A 25,346-nucleotide genomic window follows, 5' to 3' on the forward strand; every position below is an offset into this window, starting at 1 on the left:
TAGTACTAAGTTTACTCTAGGCCTTTGGATGTCATATGGTGGCAATGATTTGGAAGCCGTGGATGGACTTTTTATTGGGTCCTTTTTCCCCCTCAACTCCATAGTGGTTGCACACGGCATTGTGGTTGTAATACAAAGATGCCTTAAGGTTTGTATAAATGACATGTACACTTGGGAAAGGCATCAGTACACACAAACATTGATATGAATGATCTGTAAAATGTATGTGGGCAATAGGTTAGGACAGCTGTTGCGAGGAAAAAACATGTACCAAAAATCCAGCATGTCACAAGCCACACGCAGTAGGTGAGCATGAAATAAGCTGCCATTTTTTTTTTGGAAATCTGCCATGTTCACTAAAAGACAGGGATGCAGGAAACTGAAAACACTCACCCATAAACACACACGCACACGGCACTGGCAGCATAGAACAAAGGGGTAGTAGCACCTCTGCCCCTACTCACTAATGATGGTGTACATTTGGGAGTACAAAGCCTGCATCATATCTCTGATCTGGGGGAGCCGTGTAGTCATAATGGCTGTCCTCATGGAAATATAGGTGTAAAAGAGAGACCCTAAAGGCTGTAGGTGATTTGATATGTTGCTGTGAATAACTGTGCATGTCATCTACTATGTACAGGAGTGTTATATACATTAGAGTAAAACATCTGATGTGTACAAATATTTCTGCCATCATCTATTGTACGGCGTATCTGTTGTGTAATAGTGATCTGTCGTTACATAATTCTATATAGTATTTTGTGTGTTTTAGTGAGCCATACTATTGTACTAGGGTTTGTAATATAAAGACTGAACTTACATATTGAAAGGATAGATTGTGTATAATAATTTGGTCCTAAATGAAAGTCTGGGCTTTCTTCTGTTGCTTGATCTGGGCTCCATGATTGGCGTTTGATGCATGTTCGGGTTGATTTATAGCCCTGTGACATCACCCATATCACACATGCCAGCCACACTCTTTTAATCCCATTACAATGCCATGGAACAAGAGTCCTTCTGATTAAACATCCCCCATTGACTCCACTCTTCTCATGGGTCCAAAGGGGCAGTTTTGTCCCCAGAAGCATTAAAAGAGAAGCAGTTTTCGTTTCATCTCATTTCTCCTCCACAGCGGCAACTTAACAAACTCTTCAATAGGCATAGCAAAAAGACGCTGAAAGTCTTCGGGGGAGAGGTATCGCTGTAAGTAAAAAGCACAAAAAATACTTTTAGGAGATGTTTGATAACTTTTGATAACTGGTGAAGATAGGCTAGTATGGGGTGATCCAGCAAACCTGGATTAGATTTCTAAAAAATCAGAAACAGAAAAGACTGTTTTATTATCTCACCTCCAGTTGAGTTCTGTCTACTCCAGGGGGCAGTTTTTGACGTCCTCTGTTTGTTACTATCAGTGTTTCATATGGAAAAACCTGTAAAAAAACATTTTAGAATACTCAAAAGATAAAATGTAGTTCAGAAAAAAATCAGGGCTGTCCAACTACACCATGTGGGACCTTCTTTTGCAGCCATATGGCCCTTTTGCTTATCATTTATTTTTTAATCAAGGATAAGTATTTGAACAATGATATATACAATTACAATACAATTGTTTGGATACATAGGGCCTGATTTATTAAAGCTCTCCAAGGCTGGAGAGGATACACTTTCAACAGTGAAGCTGGATGATCCAGCAAACCTGGAATGGATTTATTCAAAGTCATTTGCTATATGCTAGCAAATGTTTTGAATCCTGGACCAGATCCATTGCAGGTTTGATGGGTCACACAGCTTCCCTTAAGAAAGCGTATCCTCTCCAGCCTTGGTGAGCTTTAATAAATCAGGCCCATAGAATGACAAAACAGTTAACATATGATATAGAACAGGTGTTTACACTTAATCCAAGGAAAACAGAAAAAGTAGAAAGTAGTATATCATTGAAGCAATGGAAAACATTACACCATAAAATAAAATGTCAATTATCAACAGCCTCTAGAACCACCGGAGGGTGGCAATCATTCTCAGGATATACCATGATGTATGTTTGAAAGTTTGCATTATCTGTTGCTTTATAGTACCAGATTGAGTCTCTATAAAAGATTCCCAGATTTTGGGATCTTATAACCTCCTTGTCTAAAGAGGTCTCCGTCCATGCCATACGGAACACGGGGCCCAATTTCTGTTAAAAAAGTCCAAGAGTAGGCAGATCAGTGTCTAGCTCTTTGTGCAGGATAATTTTTTTGGCCATTAGTGAGATTATGGATAGCAAGTTGTGACTTGTCCGTAGTTATTCGTGCTTCGTGTAAGGTGAGTGTTCCTAGGATTGCCCATTCCGGGAACAAAGGAACATAATTAGTTAAATGGGAGGTAACATACTTGGTCACTAGTCGTCAAAAATGTTTAATTTTAGGGCAATTCTAGAAGGCATGATACAAATCTGCCTGCTCTCGTGTACACTTGGGACAGAGAGGGGTAGTACTATAGTCCATGAGGTAGGCATGGTGTGGAGAGATATATACTCCATGGTATATCCTAAGAGTCATTTCCCTGTAGATGGCCGCGGGGAGGACCACCCACCCCCTAGAGCAGGGGTCGGCAAACTCCGGCCTTTCGGCCAGGTATGGCCTAGCCGGTAGTTCATTCCAGCCTAACGCTCCCTGGCCGATCCAGCCTAATGCCGGCCGGCAACCTGTGGCTCCGGAGCTGCGGGTTGCCAGCTGGATCTGCCAGGGGGTGTTAGGAACTACTGGAGCTCCGGTGCCGCCTCCTTGCTGTTGCTCCCCTATTTACCGTGACCGGCGTTGATACTTCCGCCGCCGCGGTAAATAGGGAACGCTCCCTGAAGGTAAATCCCTCTCCTCCAAAATGCATACGGAGGAGAAGGATTTCACTTCAGGGGGCGTTCCCTGGTGGTGGGTGGAGCCATTGGGGCGGGAGTCTGGCCTAGTGTGCTCCCGCCCACCCCTTTGCCGACCCCTGCCCAAGAGAAATCAGTAAGAATGTCAGCTTCTCATTTTTCGGGGCAAGAAGTCTAACCATCTAGCAAGGCCTACTTTCCATTTAGTGTAATCTAAGGTAATCCTGAGCTTTTTGTAGATCTCTGTAATTGCCTTTTTTGGGAGATGCATGGGAAGTATATCATCCAGGGCAGCGGTCGCCACTGGTGGTCCACAAGAAAAGTTTTTTTGGTGGTCTGCGGTTCTGGCCGGAGCGAGGTCATAAGAAGGACCCCGCTGGGAGGGCGCACCATGTCCATGTCCCCTGTATGGATCGCAGGCTCAGGAAAGTGGGTGGGTTGTGTCTCTGGCCCAGACCTGCAATGGGAGAGTGGGCAGGTTCTGGCATCATGACGTCACTGTAGGGGAAGTTCTTCCCCTTTAAATGACACCCGGCTCCCTAAGCATGCTGGTAAATTTAGAGGTCCGTGGGTCAGAAAAGGTTGGAGACTACTGATCCAGGAGGTTTATTTGCAGAAAACAATTTTAACACATTTTAAGCGTAAGATTGTATTTGCATAAAGATATATACTGCCGATCTCAGGAAAGGGTATTCCGCTGCTGCCTCTTCAAATTGGGGAGGAGGTGCATATTTATTAATGATTTATTTGTTAAAGTGGGAATTGAGGGCCATTTTTGTATCATTTGGGAAAATGTCAGGTGGGGCAGATCCTGATTGCCCCAAAAAGTCAGGAAAAGTGACGAGTGACTATTCAGAAGATAACATCCTCTGATTTTGTGCTATATTTGCCAACAAGAGTATAGTATGGGATTAGAGACAACCTCCTCCGGTCTCTATGAATATGAAGAATATATTTTAAATTCAAATTAGGGATGGTCTGCTGGTCTAGAGAATGGTCTGCATATGTGCAAGTGTCATGAAACCAATCTTGTACGTAACGCAGGATAGATGCTGCATTATACATTTCAAAATCAGGGAAATTTAGGCCTTTGTTCTGCCTTGGTTGTTGAAGTGTTGAAAGAGGCTGATCCTGGCTCGCTTAGTACCCCATATAAATTCTCAAAATATTTTGTAAATAGTCTGGAGGTCTGATTTCTTTACACCAGGGGTAAAGTCTGATATAATGCTTTGGATTTGTCAAGGTTAATAGTATATCAAGATACTGATCCATACTGTGAGATCAGATCCAATATGGGTGTAAGGCCATGCTTAGGGTTGGAGATGTATAATAATAGTTTGTCTGCAAAAGCAGTCAGCTTAAGAGTGTGTGTGCCCACCTTAATACCTTCAAAGTCAGGCAGTGTTTCAAAGCCTAAGGAGAGGGTGCAGGGCCAAGTTGAACAGAATTGAAGGAAGGGGGCATCCCTGCCTGGCACCTCTAGACATTACTATGGAGCCTGATAAGTACCAATTAATATAGATTTTTGTAGATAGTCTATTGTAAATGATTCCTTATCCCTATTTTTATGTGTGCATACCTTTTGCTCCAGCATGCTGGGTAGCGAGTTTCCTCTGTCCATTCTGGACCTTTGTCCTTCTCCATTCTGTGGGATACAAAAGTACATCTAGCATTTGTGATACCTGATGCTCACCTCCCATTCTTTCCTCCAAAACCCTTCTCTGTGGATTCTTACCTGGAACCCTGCAGAAACAGAAAAATCATATCAGTATATCCACAGTTCTATTTGTGCCCGAAGAAGCAGAGCAATCAGTGGTGCATCAATATTGTAGACTAGGGCAGTAATAAGTAATTCCAGACCTCAAAACAATCAGGCTAGCGATTTAGAACATAAAAAGGAAATTTTTCTTGGAATAACATTTCTAAAGTATAAAGAAAATCCTGCCCAAACCGGTTTTAAACTTTGGTTCATTATCGGAAACTGGTTCCCCTGACCCCTTTTTTTTTTTTCCCAAGGTAATTTGTACCTCCGTGCCACAAGCTTTAGTGAAGATGTCTTTCTCATTTTGCTGGAGTCTGTAATTTAAGAGTTATTCTACATTAATAGAGACAGAAAAACTATGACACCATATTATAACTTTGTTCCAGCCAAAGCAGCTGCAGTAACTGCAAATTACGGTGTGGTGATCCCAGCTCTGGTGTCCAGCATGTTAATAGGCTTGCAAATAAAGTTTCAAAACTATGAAATCTTTAGGAATGGAAGTTATGCACAATAGTAAGTGTGGCTTATATTTTAAAGGCATATAATATAAATCGTGTTGTCCATGCAACATGTCAGAGTCTTTTTATATAAAAAACAATTTTTAGTGGTATCAGCTGGAAAACATTGGTAGCTATATGCAGCATGGACTATTTTTATAAATCAATTTACAATATAGATTGCAGCATTCACTGTTCATTGTTTTATGGGTCTCATTAAAAACATGCTTATTCATTTAGTTATTTGAGTCAGTTCAGTTAATATCTAGAACAGTCTGCATTTACTAGTACCACTATTAGACTAAAATATTTACTGGAATGAAAAAAGTTTTCTCACCCAATCTGTCCTTTCTTTCAACCAATAACAAATAGTAAAAAAAAGAAAAAAAAAAACCAGAGCAGAGATGGGTTTTTTAACCTGGCAACTCAATATGTATTGATTTCATAAACATAAATATTACATGTGATGGTTACAGAACAATTGTCATTAGTGGTTCTAAAAAAGGTAAAAAATCATAGAAGGTCCAGCCCCATTTTTAAGTTTGGGGTACCGACCAAAAACTTTACATAACATTTCCTATAGTATCAGCATCTCAGAGAAAAGAGCTAAATGTCTCTCTTTTGCCCGATGCATTTCACCTATTTTCTTCTTCAGGGGTAATTATGTAGAAAACATTTAGCTGATATTGGAAAAGATGAGTTTCATTGGTTGAGAAAAATTCCAGGGATAGGAACCGAAATGATAAGAAAGTACAATGTATCTGTGATTGTTACAGAACATTAGTCATTAGTGGCTGCACTTTCCTCACATTGGAAACGAGTCCAGGTCCCTTATCATTTCGGTTCTGATTATTATAGCTCAGCGAATATAAGATCTTTTTGATGCCAAGGCTCTCTAGTCGTTACTTTTGTGAGCTTGGATGTTGCCGCAACCTTTTCTAACCTTATTCCCATTATAGCCATGTGGGTCTTGTCTAACTTTTACAACAACATGCAGCTCTCCTCACCTGTGCTGTCTCTTTGTCCATTAGGAGCATAAAACTCTGCAGACAGAAGCTGGAGATAAAATAAACAGTTACTGATACTTCTTATGGAAGAGTATTACAAATTTGTTACATGTGGAAAAGGTTGTCTGCTATTTCATGTAACATTAAACAGTATTTATCTTTTTTAGACTTACCCTAGATAAGCTACTTCTTCCATATCCAGAATGTATAGCTGTTAAGAGACAATGAACATCTATTAACCTGATACAAATTCCACGACCTAGTGTATAACTTGCTCCTTTTTCAAGCTGACATATAACAGTAGTAGCGAGGTGTACACCGATCCCAGGGAATAGCAGACAGAATCCAATTATAAATTAACTTCATTTAGTTGTGTTCAGTGAACCAACAATGGGCAAGACCCAGTGTAACATTGAACTTCATCAAAACCATAGAAACGTTTGAATAAATGTTAACTTTCCTATAAAAGAGTTAATTATTACTCAGGCTGGGTTGTTTTAGAGGTATTTGGCTAATTAGACAATGTATTGAAGCTCAATGCTCACTCACTATTCATTATCTACTCAGACATTTGGGAGAGTTCAAAAACACAAAGTGTTGGCTGTGTCTGCCTGTGATTGTACAGAAGAATCTTGTTGAACAATTTTATTATGTCTTGAATAAAAACATCTGCAAGCATTATTTTACTTTCTCTAAAACACCTTTCTTACACTTTCCCTTCAACTACTATCCCTCCCCAAAACCAATGGAATCAGGATCCCACGAGAACTTTTGATTACTTATTTTTTCATAATGATACAACAGCCATGTTACATGTTACACATGTTCTTTAAATATCAGTTCATCCCACTACAAACATCCCTCAGCACTAAAAAACTACATCTCGAGGAATATGGAGAAAACACTTTAAATCTGATACAAATCCCATGCAGTAGTTTGCATCATTAGTTTCTGAACTCTGATCTGAAATTGTCCTTGAAGGGAAATATAAGTTCTTGTTTTGTATGTTTAAGCGGAAAGGGCTTATGACATCTTCTATGGAATGTACTCTTTAAAAATGGTAGAATAAATTTAAAGTCCGGTCCATTTCCTTACCAAATGCCCTTTCCTGCTAAATAATCAATGTAGGATGATATCTTTTTTTTAACATACTGTTTTTTTATTTATTTGGAGATTATGGTTTGACGTGAAGGATGAAGATCTAAAATGCATATTGCCATGTTGCCACTAATGAAGCAATGTTGTACTAATTACAGTCTGTTGAAATACTTGACATAGTAATGAGTAAGTGGAGGACAGGAAGAAGAAAAAAACTTACGTGTGTAGATTGGTGTCCTGTCAGGCAGGGAGCGGGTTTTTCTTTTTGGAGTACCCCCTTTCATCATTTCCTCTTTTAGAATAAGTTTTCCTAAATTGGACTGAATCTGAATGTGAAAATAATAAGTGTCAAAGATAAAATACAGAACAGGAGGCTCATCTTATAGGGCTACCTAGGACAGCTACCAAACACATAATGAACTCTTTATCTTTTATCTTATGTTATTATTCAGAATCAGGATTACTAAAAACTTCCAGGTATTCCTATGAAGACTCAAAAACGATGTTGTGCCTTTCCATGCCTCATTAGTACTTTTTACACAGCCTCATACAGCTTGACTGCAAAAAAAAAAAAAGGGTGATTTTTTTTTTGTGGAGGTCCGTTCTTTAACCTGTGTCTGGGACATCATAACTTATAAACATGGGCCTTGCTATGATGGTGGTGTAAATGGTAGTACATATCTTTTGTCTTTACTAAGTGATGACAATTACCTTATTCAGCTCTCTTATCTGTCGATGACTTAGTTCTTTCACATCTTCACTTTCTTCACCTTCCTCTTGCCCACGCTGAGACTCCCTGCGATGTCGTCTCTCTGACTCTGCAGTGTTATGTAGATTCTTGGTTACCACCTTGACACTTGACAATGTATTACAGGAATCATCGCTACTCAAAAAGATATCTTAAAGCCATTCATACCTACAACAGCCAAGGAAGGGGGGCATGGCCAATAATCCGTTTCAATTTTTGCTGGCTGGTTAGGATCAGGAGGTTTTGCAGCTGGAAATTTAGAGGATTCGACTATGGGGTCATCAGATAGCCTGTGGTGGATTGCAGATTCTGGAAGACAATAAAATTGTTTTTAGATGGGGTTATTGGACATCAGTTCAGCATTTGCAATTCAGTGACATGAAGTCAACAGCTGTAAATGCCCCATGTGACATACAAATACAAAAGATTCAAAATATCGCTGGGTTAAGGGTATGGCCATTTTTTTCGTCTTACCTCTCTGTTTGTAGATTGGAGGTTTTTTGTACAGGTTCGGCTCTTTCTGGGAAATTTCTGTAAAGAATGAACAGAGCAAATATTTATTTCAAGTTTATATACATATTTAGTTCAGCACCAAATGACTTTATACCATATAGATGATGCTGTCTGTGTGGAATATTCCACGTGGAGCCTAATTCAGTTTGGTGAGGGGGCATTAAGTCAGTTTTGCACAGGAGCCCACTGTTAGCTACATATGCTACTTGCTCCAAAGTAATAGTCTCTTACTCTAATGTGTGTGCTTCTGCATATAAATCCCCAAGGAACATTTGTTTGATGCTCCTCTAGAGTTAAACTCCTCTAAATGGACTGTTGCCTAAGTGAATAGATCAGAGCATTGACTATTTTCCCATTCTCGAAATGAATGCTGTCAAGGTTGCAGTTAGGGACATTCTACTTGAGGGAGACAACTGCTGTGTTCTCCTCTTAGACGGTGCATAGTGTTCTAGGAATCCTTTGTCAGTGAATACATTTTTTATTGTAAAGAATGTGAGGAATATAAATTATTAAAAACAATAGCTCTACATTTACACATTATAATTATAAACCATAAAGATAAACAATAAAATAAAAAAGATAATACAAAAAAATTAAATGCACCAGGTTTATTTTCATAGCATTGACCTATCTCTGTAAGAATTTATACCTGGGCAATGGAAGTGTTGCACTCCTGTTCTAGGTGAACTGCTACCTCCACGGGAACCTGGGAGAGTGGAGCTGCTTACAACCGACTTGTTGTCAGCCCATAGTGCTGAGACCTGTAAAAGCATCAAATGACATCTGTTTAGTTCCCCTAAAACTTCAAAACCTGCTCTTCATCTTGTGCATCATAATCATTTCCAGTTATAAAGTCTAATTCCTCTTTTAAAACGAATATGACATTGTAAACATTTATCATATAATTATTACACAGTATTTATATAGCGCCAACACATTACACAGCGCTGTACAAAGTCCATAGTCATGTCACTAGCTATCCCTCAAAGGAGCTCACAATCTAATGTCCCTACCATAGTCCTTATATGTTATTAATACAATTAGGGACAATTTTAGGGGGAAGCCAATTAACCTAACTGCATGTTTTTGAAAGCATAACTTAACATTGCCACATTTTTAGGTACTATAAGGGATGCTGTTATTCCAATATTGGTGTGGACTGCTCAGATTGTGGAAGTAGGAGTTCAGGTCTGCAGACCTAAAACACAATGCATGCTACCTTTTTCTTGTTTATAAGGCTTTAGGAACAGGTTTTGTGCATAGTGGAATATTTGTACTTTTCTTGTTGCATTTGCAGGAATTGTGCAGTTTTGTGCATGAAATGTTCTGAATAGAATAAGAACAACATTGAGAGCATTCTAGTTCTGCTTTCAGTAGCTTTACATAATATGAACGAAATTTTGAAATTTAAATAGGTTAAAAAGTGCAAACCTGCACTATTCATTTTGTTGCATTGTGTATCACCATGCACGGTAATGCATTACCATGTGTTAAGCGCTGCAACTTAGATGTGCTGAAATAGTGTGTTGAGCACATTTAAAATGAATGCCACTGCATTGCTATACATTGTGCTGCTATGGTTACAGTGTTGCAAAATTATGAATAGGCTCTAAATATTATTTATGAAATTGATAATTAAACTACCCTAAATCATTTTATTAGATTTGTCTAAACTTACCTCGGGTGATGGAGGAGGCGATATGGACTTAGGAGAAAGAGATCGCTGAAAAAAAGAAGAAATGTGTCAAAATAACATTCAGAAATATTATATATATATATATATATATATATATATATATTGTATCATTTTACTTTATAGCAACAAGTTACAAAAGTTCAAGATTCAGAAAGTTTGAAAGAATGAAAATTTGCGTGAGTTGAAATAATTTTTTAATTTTTACATTGGATAAGGATTTACCTCACGGCTACGTAGTGTCTCTGTGTTCTCCAGAAGTGTGTATGTGAAATGTGGTTCATAGATCATCAGATCAGGACGCTCAATATCCAATATGGCCTTATCACGAGGAAGGGCTGCCAGATCCTTATAGCCAATGACACGACTGTCCATGCGGGCCTGAGTACAGAATACAAAAAGTGGTTACAGCTGAATTCCAGACACAAACTTTTTTTTTTTTTTTTATAATTCTTAGTGGTCAACAGATCAGTTGTTAACCTAAGTTGATATAAATGTCCTGGCAATATCGACTTGTAAAAGTAGTGGTGATTTCATCAACTTGAGCTATAAATGGGACCCAACATGTTCCTAGCATGTCCAGCTAGTACAGGCATTCTACCTGCAGACAATTAAAGGGGCAAATACAAAATCAACTGACTCCATAGATAGAATGAATGTAGCAGTGACTGGCCTGCACTGCTCTAAAGTCTGGCATAGAGGCAGAGGGTAGGAGTTATTTATTGCGGGAATACTGCATAGATTTGAAGGAAACAAAAGGCGCATATATTGGAGATCCTCCAATCGGATGATGAAGTTAAACTAATGTAAGGTGCAATGCAATTCACCCCTGATTCCTCTATCATTGCAAACCATAGGGATAGTGAAAGAAGGGGTGGTAGGGATTAGTGATGGGGATGCAGACATCTCATTCAGGAGACGAATAGTCAGGGATGTCTTATATATTTTAGGTGTAAAAAGGATAGGGAGGGGGTCATCTCGCATAATGGCAGTCATAACTCTTTTAATGACCTATTTTACTGTATCTTGGGAGTTATCAAATTAGCACCAAATTTTTGGTATTTTCTTATGTTTGTTATAGTCTGCCAGGAACAATTATACCACTTTAAAAAGAACCTTATACCCTTGTTCTTAAAATGTATTAGCAATTAAGGATTTGTGGCTAAAAATGTTAAGCTTTTCATTTTAGTTTTAGATGAAGTAGGGAAGGGTCAAATCCCCCATCAAGTTTATATTGATTATTTGTCCCCACTTTGAATATTTACCCCTCTATTTGTAATGCCGACCATTGTTTTTAAGAAAGTAAGGAACAATGGAAAATTTTAAAGATGCCCCAAGAACTAGAAGTAAGGAGACTTTTGTATGGATGTAGAATACTGAAATGTATGTACTCATAATTAAGTTATATGCTTACAGAAAATGTTATTGAATGTTCAAATCTCCTGTAATGTGCAATAAGAGACCCATTGGGTGATGGTGTTTTTACAGTTTTTGTAGATGCTATGGTGTTTTCTAATTCCACATCCATGGAAGTTAAACATTAAAAATGTATACACAATATAAAATCTATGTGCTTTAAAACTGTTTAACTTTTCTCAAAAAAAAGTTTTAGCTGGCGTTGGGCTTTCATTTTCTAATATGTTCTGTTCAAAACTTGTACTTTCGGAATACATTCCTGCAACAAAACAAAACACAGTGGTGCAGAGGTGCTTCTTTGTGATTTTACAGCATACATTCATATGTTAGCATTGTAAGCCTACAAAGGGTGATTTCTTAAAATCTATTGTTGTGGAAATCCAACAGATGACTTACAGTGATAGCAGAGGGGGAGCCCGGCACACTGGACCCTCTGGAGGAGGTGACACTGCCAGGAGACGTAAGGGGGGTCTGGAAATAGAGAGAACAATACTGATATACATACATGCATAATTAGACACTCGTTGCTAAGCACAATGGGATTGATTTATGAAATGCAAATAAATTGATTATTGTGTCTGTGGCAAGCAGCCACATTCTAGTTGTCATTTCTCTGATGACAGTTAAGTTGCCAGTAGGAAAGAAAACATTTTGATGATCTGGTGTTTTTTTAACCAAACTGGGCGACTAATATCACTGAGCTCCAGCAGACATTGGTGGCCAGGGCTCATTCAGGAAACAGTTATCCAGGAGGATGTTTTTGGCTTATATGGGTGATATTTTCCTTCTGATAAGCTGGCCTGAAGGATTTTTAAGGACCCCTTCCCTTTCACTGCTTGGTCATGTATTACTTGGTCAAGTATTAGGCTGGTAAAGGTAGAAGGAACCATCATGTGTGTTCCATACCCAGAAGTAACAAGATTTTTCAAGGGGCTAGGACAACAGGGCATTGCAATATCTAAACATGTCCACAATCCCCCATTAACCCAGCCCCCAAAAACATATGGTATCGGCTACCAATCTACAGTATTACTTTTACTTATTGTTCAGGAGTACAGAGGTAATTTATTAGGGTTCCTAAGCCCTTGAACCCGATCTAATACTACCTACACACTACCTGCTGCTCAGAAACGTACCTTCACTCAGTTGTCAACATCAAAGATACACATACATTATCAGTGATAGTACAATCCCCACCTCACCATATATACCAGTGCCTTACCTTTGGATGCTTTTCCATTCAGCTTTTGTGTGTCAATGTCCTGTGCGTATACCGGAGATCTACAAGAGAAGGAGTAAGGCATGAGTTTAACAGATTTATTAGGCCCTATTTATTAATGCTCTAAAACTGGAGAATATAGACTATCATGCAAGAATATGGGTGGCTACCCAAGAATAATGTGTAGGAAGGTAATTCTCTTGTTTTAACCCAGCCATCAGTATACCTGGTTCTACCACTGTTCTCAGCTGTCACTAACAACAACAGTTTCTTAGAACAGCCATGAGAAAATGTTGGTGGTCTACGGCTCTGGCTGGTGTGCCCCCTCAGCAGGGTCAGGAGAAAGCCCCTGCTTAGGGTTGTGGTTGTAGGCCCAGACCTGTGATGGGAGAGTGGGTGGGTTCTGGGATCATGACATCACTCTGGGGGAAGTTTCTTCCCCTTTAAATGATACACGGCTCCCCGCACATGCGGTCCGTAGTCTGTGCATTTAGTGGTCCCTAGGTCCAAAAGGTTGGCGACCACTGTTTTAGAACATTGACTAATTTCTATTAGCTAAGGATTAGGATAGTGTATTGGGAAAGTTTCCTAATACAATATTGACCCACGTGCCTGCTAGACTCCAGAAATGGACAGATTACCACAAGTTTTGCTCTATACCCTATAATTGGGCATATTATGACCATCCAAGGAATGTAGACGTCTGTAGTTTCTGTTCATATCCACTACTACTTCTGACCACATGGGCCAAAAAAACTGCAAAAGAACCAGCTGTTCCCCAACTCATATGCTTCATAGAGCAGAAATTGTTTGGTTTAGTTTTACTACCATACAACTAGTATGCGGCACATGAATCAAGCTGCTTCGGTTGCAACCTAATACGTCTCTTCTGCTTTGTGACAGTGTCCCTTAAAGACTAAAAACACTAATTATAATGTAACTGTCACCCTATTTTATTTTCTATGCATTTATTTAATCCTTAGCAGCTGTTAAACCCACTTGCGTACTAAACACATTATTATGTTGCCAGGCTGAGGGCATATTAGTGGTACTTTTCTGCCAGGTCCTGAAGTCTCACAGCTGCAAAACAGTCTTTTCTCCCTAACCACCAGAATGATTGGTGGAAAATTAGGTAAGGCAGATCCCTGAAGAGCCATTATTTATAATATGCCAGGCTGAAGCTACCAGCTATCTATACAAGCTAAAGTTGTGTATGTTGGGGGGGGCAAGTTTACAAAAAGTGTGAGCAACATCATTAAAACTCAAATCATTTAATTATTTTTTCCTTTTATTTTTTGAAAGGTTCATTAGGGGATTGTAACAAATCTGCCAGGAAGCTCTCACTGGCAAACAAGTACATTTGTGATAATTTTTAGTGAAAATCTAGCATCTCTTTAGCTGTCCCTGTCATCATTTAGTGATTCATTCGCCAGATCACTAACTGACCAACAGGACGGATTGACAAATCCTCTTAAATTGGTGGCCAGTGGAAAGAATGCCCCCTACAGTGATGGCTAGAATATCACATTTATAGACAAATAAAATCAACCCTGGAGTCATGCAGCTGGCCCTATCAGATGGCGTTACCCCAAGACTATACAGGCATCACTAAATTGGGGGTCAGTTAGCCACAGTTTGAGCACCCCTTGCAATCTATGGAGGAACCTTGGGGTACCACGTTACCCTGGTTGAGAATGATTGGTCTATAGAGAAGGAAAACAGTTCCACATATAAAAGATAGTGTGCTACCTTCAATAGTTTATTCTAACAATAATGTTTATTAAAACACTTATATGACAACAAAGGGCAGGGCTTGTATAAAATACATCATCTTTTAGGTGTGTTTATGGTGGCAGGATATCTAAATAGGGTTGTGGCTGCAGGTATTGAACAATGCAACCCATAAACAAAGCAGACAGGGTTTATAGGGTTGTACATAGTTGTACATATCTTTGGTCTGCAAAAGTGTGGCAGTGTTCAGCACCAAAGTATACCTATCCTTTAAAGTGGCTGTACCAGGTAAATGGGATTGTTTTCTATTTAAATCAGCCTCTCAATTTTAACATGGAAGAATGCTTGAAACAACTTTCAGGTCTCAGGGAACCCCTACCAATATTTATGATATGCCTATGGTACGTTAGCTTGGTGGTCAATGGGAAGAATGTTTTTTACATTGATAATCAAAGGTGAGGCTAGGTCCGCACGTGCAATGGTTCTCCCCTGATAATCGGTTCAGATATGATATCGGACGAGAATATTGCGTTTGTACAGGGCTCATAATGGAAGTGAAGAGGGAGAGATTGCAGCAGGCTGCCGCTCTGTCGTTCTCCCCTTTCCCTCCTCATGGAGCAGAACGGTGCTGTATGTACAGCACTCGTTCATGCATTGTGCAATCGTTAGTCGTGAAAGATCCTTTCCAATGACAATTATTGCATGTGTTTACAAAGCCTAAGAATGGCATTCTTTGAGATATCTAAATTGATCATTGGTGTTAGTAGTAACAAATTTCTCATTGCTTGAGGATGTCCTCGCAACCTCTTCCAAAACCCTGGTTGAAAAACACTGATTTAGATGAACAGTTCCCAAAAGGCCCACCTTTGGAAAGTATACTTTTGCTTCTTGTTATGGATGCCTTCTGGTTTGGTGTAGGAATGAGGGAATTTGGTTACCCAATATGTCCATCATATCAGGGTCCCATGATTGGGAATTGTTTTCACTAATTTGCCTTTTTTTTGTATTCATGAGTATATATTGTGAATTGGGGATTATTGTTATTTGAGAAAAGGTTAGAACATAAAAACAATACTTTATGACAGCGTGTTTTTTTGGCACACTATTCATGTTGCACCTAAAATAGATTGATCATAAAATAAGGAAATGTCTGGGTCTATTTTTGCTGGATGTGCCTGGTGAACTAAATTGTCATCCAGGGCATTGTAAATTTAGGCGTGAAACTATTCTTGTCATAAGGTTAGGGGAAAATCTTATGCAGTATTGAAGAGAATGGAAAACATAACACAAATGGATAATTGGAATCCCTACTATTCCAATAGGCAATGATCATATGATTGCTGAACCATGATATTTAGCTAAGATATACAGTGCTGGCATGTGTGCAGTCATTGTTACCTTTGTAATCTAATAGTTAATTTTAGACACTCAGTGCTTACATCTTTTAGACTTATTGAACAAAAAAAAAAAAATTCAAAATCATTTGAAGACCTGACTTCCCAATGCTCAGGGCAGGAAGCCATGTATACTTAGCCAAGACCATTTTGGTTGGGAGTTTTTATGACTAGGGATACAGTGGCTTTGAGCATGATTCTTTATTGTTCTTACCAGTCTGTGTATTTCTCTGCATCACGTGACTCCCTAAGTTCTGCTCCGGCTCTGCATGGAATAAAAACAAATCAGAGGATTAATATTAATTACGGTACATTACAAAAACTTTAAAGTGAAGCTGTCAAATTGTAAATTGGCTAGACACTTCCTGTGTCCCTGTAAAGCTGCAGGTTTCCTAGTAGTGGATTGAGTTTAGTGCTTACTAAAGGCCTAGTATATGACATTTTCCTGGAATCCCAGTTTGCTTACAAGAATGGTGCAGGTATAGTTGCTTAGCAGCACTACGCATAAAAGAACACCTGAATAAAAGCCTATTCCGTGCTTATATTCTATCGCTGACATTTTGTGCAACAACTACAGGCCATCTTTAAATGCAATTTAAAATTGCAACATGAAAAATTAAAGCTTTCTGATATATGATACAGGCTCTGATACGGTTATCCAATGCTGTGTTAGTATAGTGAGGCACTGTGACTTGAAACAATTATAGGAGATAGGAATCTGGGCTTTTCAGATTTCACTTTTTACCTTGCAATTGACACATTTATTTACAAGTCAGAAATGGCAGATTGCACATAACTATACAAATCTAGTAATTGATCAATATTATTTTTATAACAAAGATCCATCTACATAATCTAAAACCTTGGCATTAAATGTTGAATGGTATACAGAGAGATTGGATGCTCTGCATGTTTTATTACGTTCCTCATTGACGTGGGGTGTGGAAGAGTTTGAGTTTCATCATTGATTAATATGCATTAAAAAAAGACCTGACTTTTACAATTTTCCTCGCATATGATTGTGCTTGATTCTCTAAGCTAAATGAAATCCCCTTGCAAACTGGACATGTTCCACTCATTTACTAAAGGATCCCGAGTCTCCCAGCAAACTACAATAGCAGTTGTGAAAGGTTTTAGAAATATGATCTGTAGCATGAAATGACATTCACCAAAGTGTAAGAAGCTTTGGGGTTTAATACTAGCTTTAAAATGTATTACTTGCATTATATAAAACAATTCTTATTCACCCACATAGCCACTGGCTAATAGCTCCTCACAGCTACACACTTAAAGTAAATGTTTGTTATCGTAAATGAACATATATGTACAGAAAATGGGCAGTAATTGCCATTTTCATCTATCACTGGTAAATAGGCTTCCGGATAACAGATCTCCTATATTTAATGACATATAATGCATTGATTTGCTTTGGATGTTGTCCACTGACGTTTTTTTTTGTCTTTGTTGCAGCTTCTCCTATCTTACTATGCAAATGTTTTAATAAATCCAGATCATACATTTATGGCCAATAGGTTATGTATCACTGTACCTTGAATAAGTAAGGATTTAAATGATACATTTCTAGCAAAATAAATATATGGCATAAATGGCATGAGTAGGGGAAAGGGATTTGCCTGAAAGGCCTTATAATTAGGTAGGGAAATGAGGACACTGAATACAATAGGTTAAGGAAGGATAGAGCAAGTGACAGAATGTAGTTAGAGAGATAAATACCATTTATCCTTTCACTTCCTGTGCCAATGATGCATCAGGAAACATAGGAAATTTCTCCAAAATTGATGGAAAATCGAATCCCTAAGAATTGTGCCTGGAAATCCCCAATGGAGCATTTTCCATCATCTATTGCTCAAGTGGTAGCTCAAAAGGTTGGATTTATTCTTTCTGTGAAAATTGTCAGCGGCTCAAATAAAAAGAGATCTTCCTAGCAAGAACACAGACAGCAATAGAAACAGAGGGTCTATCCTTTTCAACTTTATCCCAAACTTTACATACACTGTAGGCACCCCTTTAGAATGATAGGAAAGTGAATTTCTGAGCATTAGAGAAGTTCTTTAGAAAAGTTGTATATAGGATGAGCTTATGAATGGGAATATGTTGAGAAGACAGGAATATTTTTGTAAGGTCGGAAGGGTGAGGTGTAAACAGTTTTCAAATGTTTTTATTTTTTTACCTTCAGGTTAATGGTAAGCTGGCAAGAAGACTGGCAGAGATTGGCAGCAAAGGAGGAGCGGTTGTAAGAACAAATCAGACTTGCTATGGCCTTCTTGATACATTATAGAGGTAATAAAAACTAAGGAATGAATATATTGCAGTAGTGAGAGTGATACAAAGTGACAGATTTTGATGGCTTGGAATTTAGGGGCCTTCAAAGTTACAAAGTACAAATTGTTGTGGAAGTGGTAGGACTTGGGCTACGTACACACACTCAATATTTATCACTGGATGCAATCATTAGTAACTGTTTCCAACCACACTAGAATGAAAAACTCTGTACAGACAGTGCTGTTTTGTTCTTTGCTTGAAAATCTAGTGTGCATGAGGCTTTAAAGTTCTTCTCAATGAGAAGGGAAAAGGAGAGCTTTGAGTCAAGAGTGGCATTTTACACATCTAATAGGAAATTTCTGCAAAGGCAACTTGCATTTTTAATAATGGGGGGGGGGGGGGGGGGTTAGAAGTGGATGTGTAGATCTGGGTATTATCTGATCTGCATGCAGGTGGTACTAAAGAGGAGATATATAAAGGTAACTGAGATGGGCTTAGGGAAAGTAGTTTGGTGTAATGAAACGTTTAATTTATCAATTTTTCCCAAAACACACATTGGTTGTTAGATCAATTGTTAGCAATCAACAAAAATTTGGCCAAAACCAATCATCTTGGCAGAGTTTAAATCAATCCAGAGCACACTAAATTGATGAAAAAATTGAAGAACTTCACAATGGTATGTGATTTTCCTTCAGTTCAATTATTTTAGTTGCATTGAACTGACTAATAGATGATCCTATCGATACATGCATACTGCCACACATGGGGATGCTATTTTTACTTTACATTTATTTTACTTTATCAGCACACACACCAATCTTCAGGAGTCATTCTGAACTAATATATGAAAGTTGGGATTCAAATAATAACTAATTTCCATTCTCGACTGGTTCTTCCAAAAGTTAGTTGCTGAGGTCTTGGTAAAAACAGTAGTATTGACGTGTTGTTGTATCCCAACTGCAGGAAGTCAGAGGAGGTTGCAGGGGAAGAAGCTTGGAAGCATATAAGTGAGGAAACATATTTGCTTGGCTATGTGAAGGGTGCTAATAAAATTGCATAGCTCTAAATTATATTTGAGGAAATCCCTGTTTATGCTCGATTTCCTCCAATTTGTTGAGGCACGTGTGAAGCTCTAACGGTGATCAAACATGACTTATGTGCCAAGGAAGAGTGATAGTAGGATAAGGAAAACTTAAGTGTAGTAAACATATGGAAATGAAGCTCAGCAAATTTAAAATGAGAATCCTAAGCCATTTTTTAAAATTGTTGGCAGCCAACAAATCAGTCAGCTTCAGCTAAGGATGATGAAAAATAGTTTGATCTTGGACAGACCAGTACCTGCACATAAGCACAAGCAAATGAGTAAGTAAAAGACAACTTTCACTTTTAACAAACTTTTACATGGCAAATGAGCTGACTGCAGAAGTTACAACGTTATGGTGAGGAGTGGCAGGTGCCAGACCTATAGAGAAGAGCCAGTATGGAGAATTCAGCACCTGTGATTCTGTCTGACCCCTTGTCCATTTTCCATGTGTAAGCCCTCTCTCCCCTTCCCACTCCAATACACTCATTTCCCTTCTCATAGCCCAGACTTTACAGGACAACCTTCATTTCCTCTCCCACTGTATAGGACAATGCAGTCACTGAGATCACTGACAAGAGGGAAGATAAATTTATAAACAAGCTGTAGAGAAAAAAGGAGGTTTATGGTGCGCCATGTACATATCTCTCAATTCTCTGACGTAAAAAAGAGAGACCTTTTAACACCTTTATTTTACTCTAGTGATACGTTGTTAGCACAATTATTGTCATACTCTCATGATTTCACATAGAACAAAAATAAACAGATCAACCATCAATGTGCCAAATATGTTTCAACGATTTGCTGACAAGAACAAAAGCAAACACCAGCATATATTATGTACAGAAAACATATAACAAATTAATACATTGGTTGGCTATATATATTAAGACTCGAGGGAGGAAGCCCTGTACACCGTGACACAGTTTAAAGACATGGCTGATAAACTGAGTCACAGAGCAGACATGAGACATGTACATTGAAACACAGAGCAGAGACTAATGCCATACAGAGCGACACACAGAGACTGGGCCCCATACACTGAGACAGAGATCAGAGACTGGGACCCTTAAAGAGAAACACAGAAAAGACTGGGCCCTATACACTAGAATACAGAGTGGGGACTGAGCTCAATAAACCTAGACACAGAGAACAGACTCGGCTCTATACAGAGCAAAGCCTAAGCACCATACACTGAGACACAGAGCAGAGACTGGGCCCCATACAGAGAGATACAGAGCAGAGACTGAGCCATGTACATTGAAACACAGAGCAGAGGATGGGTGCCATACAAAGAACCACAGAGCAAAGACCAGGCCAAATACTGAGACAACAAGTACACACTGGGCCCTATACTCTGAGGCACAGAGCAGAGATTGGGCCCCATACACTAGAACACACAATAGGGACTGAGACAAATACACTAAGCTACAGAGAATAGGTTGGGCCCTATACAATGAAATACAGAGCAGAGACTGAGCATCATACACAGAAACACAGATAAGAGACTCCGCTCCATGTAAGCAGATACAGGTCAGAGACTGGACCTCATACAGAGATATACAGAGCAGAGACTGGCCCCATACAGAGAGACACAGAGCAGAGACTGGCCCCATACAGAGAGACACAGAGCAGAGACTGGCCCCATACATTGATGCACAGAGCAAAGACTGGGACCATCAGTATTGAAACATAGAGCAGAGACTGGGCACCATACACTGAGACGCAGATCAGAAATTGGGTCCCATGTAATAGAATACAGATTAGTGACTGGACCTTATACAGAGAGGCACAGAGCACAGACTGTCCTTTACATTAAAACACAGAGCAAAGACTGGGACATGCACATTGAGGCACAGAGCAAAGACTGGGACATCAGCATTGAAACATAGAGCAGAGACTGGGCACCATACACTGAGATGCAGATCAGAAATTGGGTCCCATGTAATAGAATACAGATTAGTGACTGGACCTTATACAGAGAGGCACAGAGCACAGACTGTCCCATACATTAAAACACAGAGCAAAGACTGGGACATCCACATTGAGGCACAGAGCAAAGACTGGACACCATACAACTAAGGAACAGATCAGAGACTCGGCCCCATGTAATAAGTTACAGATCGGAGACTTGGCCCCATACACCGAGACACAGAGCAGATCCCTGTTCACCCAGACACAGATTAAAGAATTAACTAATCCTACCCATTAAAGCTGACCATGTTCTTTTGCTTAGTTCATTCAATTATTTCATCAAATCAGCCGTAATTCAGGTTCTGAATTATTGTAAATAATACCAAGATCACCAAATTTTCGGACGCCTTCTCAAGACCTTTAAAACAATTTCTGATTTGAATTGAATTGAATTTTGGAGCATGCACACACAAACTTATCTAAATTATTTAACAGATTGTTTTTCTTTTCAGTCGATTACACAAAATTGATACTAAAGAATTAACCGTGGATTGTGGCATGTGGTTGTATGATTGATGGACTTTTAGTCAATTGTTATATTGAACGAGTTGATTTCACTGAAATCTGATAGGACTGAAGTCTATTTGTGTAAAGCTAAGACAGAGAACAGAGACTGCGTACCATCCACGTGTTCGATATTTATTCGGAATTATGATCATTTTCACCATTATATCTCATTAAAATATCAATAATTTGTCACACAACAAAAGGTTTTTTTTAAGGGAGCATCCCTAAAACCAAAAAAAAAAAATTACCTTGTCTAATCATTTTTTACCAGCATTCTGACCAAAAGTCAAAAGTAACTATAATTGTTTCATTACATTTTTGTTTTTATTAAACTCTATATACAAAACACTTCATAATTAATTTTTTATGCAATTATGTATATTTATGGTATATTATATATTATCAATATAACTATGTGAATAATGGTATGTATAATATACATTATTCAAGTTAATATATGGTACATCATATAATATTGATAACTATAAGTACAAATATGTTTATATTTTTAATACCAGTTCTACATAACAGCACACACACATCCCCTGACAGCGAAATGCGTTGGGGGTGGGCCGTGCGCTGTCTAAATTGTTTTAGGAAAAGCTATGTCTAGTATAAGGGTCGAAAAACCCCATGACTTTAATGGGGCAGACCCAAAGTGTGGAAGCCTATGACTGTGCATTTTTTATGTTGATTGTATCACCCTATTGTAAAGATATATGTTCTTCCTGTAATATGAAAAAACTAATACACATGTAATTGCCACAAAAAAAGCCTGCTTTTCTTCTTTCTTCCTTTTCATGTTCATTACATTTTTATTGCTTTGATGTTTTTATCTAATAGATCATCTAACACACCAGATTAATTTTTAATCAACATCCTGACCAAAAGCTAATTGTTGATGATTGTAAATATTAATGTTTTGAATATTTTTTCAACGGAACTCTGTACAATGATACACAGGGTAGAGACTGAACCCCTATATTCTGACCCATATACAGAGCCACAGCTGAATCCTACACATCGAGATGCAGATCAAAGACTGCACCACATACACAGAGGGCAGGACGGAGCCATAATCCCAGGTGGAGAGTGGAGAAATATCCTGCTGTATAAACAAGAGACCCATTCCTGATATCGGCATGTGTACATGTAAGTTCATTGCTCACACGTGGCTATAACACATCCCTGTGTCTTATCACCCAACACAACATGGTGCACCCCACCCAGAACATCACACGTCCATGGAAACTATCAGAACAGGCCATCTGTGTGGTAGTTACATGGAGGGATGATAAACTGATGTTATGCAGGGCCTAGAAAGTAGAAGGAATAATATCATATGGAATATAATATGGATAATTCGTCAAGCATGGCATGATCATGGTGCCCTTTAATAATATGCACATGCATGGCCAATGTCTTTTATATGCACAAGTGAAAGGAAAGACTTCTCAACATGCATAATTATTTATTTAATTAGCTTGCTATGTTAGTTTTGCAGCTCACTGAATATTATACCCAAATGATTACTACTCTTGTCTTGCAGCACTGTGTTCGTAGAATCAATTCCCACCGGGGACAGTGTGAAGGGAATTTGCATGATGTCCCCATGTTTGTGTGAGTTTTATGTGGAAGTTCTGGCTGTCACCCAAAACAAACACTTCTATTAATCAGTTTTTCAGAACTGGCTTGCAACTCTGTATTAGTGTGTCAGGGATGGATTTAAATAGTTGTTTCCTTTAAAAAACAATATAAAGTATGCTGATACTAAATTCTTTTATTTATGTTTTTACTTTAAGTTGATAAACATTTAAAATGTTGTTGCATAATGCAGTCAAGCCTGTACAATTACATTAGGAGATTATAAAGTAACACCTTCTTCATCATAATGATTTATGAACTTTGGAGAAGAGAATATTTTCTTCAGTTTACCTGTGATTGCCTGATTGGCTGGTATAGGTAATACTAATGCAGAAGATTACATCCTTATAAGATTATATAAAAATATCTTCTAAACAGACACATGAGAATGTCTAATACATATCCCAGTGTGCCCATATAAAAACGAAAAGCACCAAGCGAGGAGGCGGTAATATAGAAGTTAATGATAGCTTTCGGAAATCAAGTATTAATATTTAATAGAGTATGAGGTCACGATTTCCATGAACAAAATAAAAACATTGGCAATACATACATACACGGTATTGATCACAGTATGGAGAGGCAATAAAATGTGTACACATATATAAATGGCTTTCTTATTGCTCACCATGTGCTGTCTGTGATTCCCATCACATATTATAAATCAATATACATGGAGCTGCTGAACCCTTACAGTTATATATATATATATATATTTATACATAAAAAGTGTCATTCTATTCAACAATATTTACATTAACTCATAACTAAAGCAAACATGTCTATCCTTAGAAAAGCTATATGTTTTTGCCAGCCAATTAGGATATAGTAGTGTATAGGTTAAGCAACAACTAATACAAAGTATTGAGTACTTTGCAAAAATCTCTAACATGCTGGATAATCCATTGCAACACTTGCATGACACTGCACTAAATGGACAGCTATAAGCATGACTGTAGTTTAGAGGACATTCAGATCATTTGTCATTTAGATGAGCAATCTTCAAAAAAGACAATAACAAGCAAAATAAAAGAATAAGAATACATAACACTTATGTATGTGATCATGGTATTTTGTGAGTCTATAGATCATATTGTTTTCTCTAAAGCATCCTTAACATAGAACAATGTCAGTCTGTATTTTCAGCCTCATGTACATGTCCTAACCCCTTCCACAATGTACATGGCTGATAATACATTTTGTCTTATCTAAATTATAATATAAGCTTGTTATCTACAATGTATCCAGCTATTAAACGAATAAACTAGACACTTTCTGTGAGCTCCCATCATATCCTCCTATTCCAGTTATCCATCCAGAACAACATCTTTTCAACACACCCCCCATAGTTCTGTCACTGCACCTCTACCCATGTGGTTTCCTGCCCTATGAACAGACCCCAAGCCCCCATGGCCATTAGAGTGCACCTTAGTCAATTGTCGGATGTCTCCTGCAGGTGCAGTCTCTTTCTGAGGTCTCTTCTGTGTTCGCAGATATCCAGGCGGTCTCACACTGCCCCTCCCTGCACTCAGTAGCAGCACTATGCAATGAACTGTCCTAGTCAGGGAGGGGATGTACAAGGAGAGCAGGGTGTCTCTTCAGATTAGACGGTAGGAAAGACAGACAATGAGCTAGACACTGGCAGAGGTGTTGGTTGGGAAAGTGCAACAGATGCAAGAGTGTTAGAAGAGATGAAGGGAAAAAGAAAGCAGTAGAGGTCAGCATCACAGAGAATTGGAGAGATAGCAGAAGGGAGGAGTACAGAACAGACAGAAGAGACAACCTTGGTAGTTTTCAGGAGGGGAATGATGAAACAGATATATACTAATGGGACACACTACGTCTCTGTGGGCTGACATTGGTATTATGATACATTAAAAGGTTTTGCATCTTCCTGGTCCATTAACGGTAAATGATGGAGAATA

The 25,346-nt window shown here is 38.5% G+C and overlaps 1 protein-coding gene across 1 annotated transcript in view; it reads right to left on the minus strand.

Annotated features, from left to right (window-relative positions):
- The window catches only part of DMTN (dematin actin binding protein), a gene marked incomplete in the record, with an annotated part of 26,042 nt that extends 912 nt beyond the window's left edge, over positions 1-25,130 (minus strand). Inside the window, 16 exon segments of the mRNA XM_072399840.1 lie at positions 1-1,201; positions 1,350-1,430; positions 4,548-4,597; positions 6,121-6,169; positions 6,294-6,331; positions 7,439-7,544; positions 7,930-8,036; positions 8,135-8,275; positions 8,441-8,497; positions 9,129-9,240; positions 10,158-10,202; positions 10,398-10,553; positions 11,985-12,059; positions 12,811-12,869; positions 16,147-16,197; positions 24,849-25,130. Of these exon segments, the coding sequence (XP_072255941.1) occupies positions 1,088-1,201; positions 1,350-1,430; positions 4,548-4,597; positions 6,121-6,169; positions 6,294-6,331; positions 7,439-7,544; positions 7,930-8,036; positions 8,135-8,275; positions 8,441-8,497; positions 9,129-9,240; positions 10,158-10,202; positions 10,398-10,553; positions 11,985-12,059; positions 12,811-12,828 (1,149 nt within the window).
- Between the last annotated feature and the right edge of the window lie 216 nt (positions 25,131-25,346).

Source organism: Pyxicephalus adspersus, chromosome 2 (genome assembly GCF_032062135.1).
Source record: "Pyxicephalus adspersus chromosome 2, UCB_Pads_2.0, whole genome shotgun sequence".
NCBI lineage: Eukaryota > Metazoa > Chordata > Amphibia > Anura > Pyxicephalidae > Pyxicephalus > Pyxicephalus adspersus.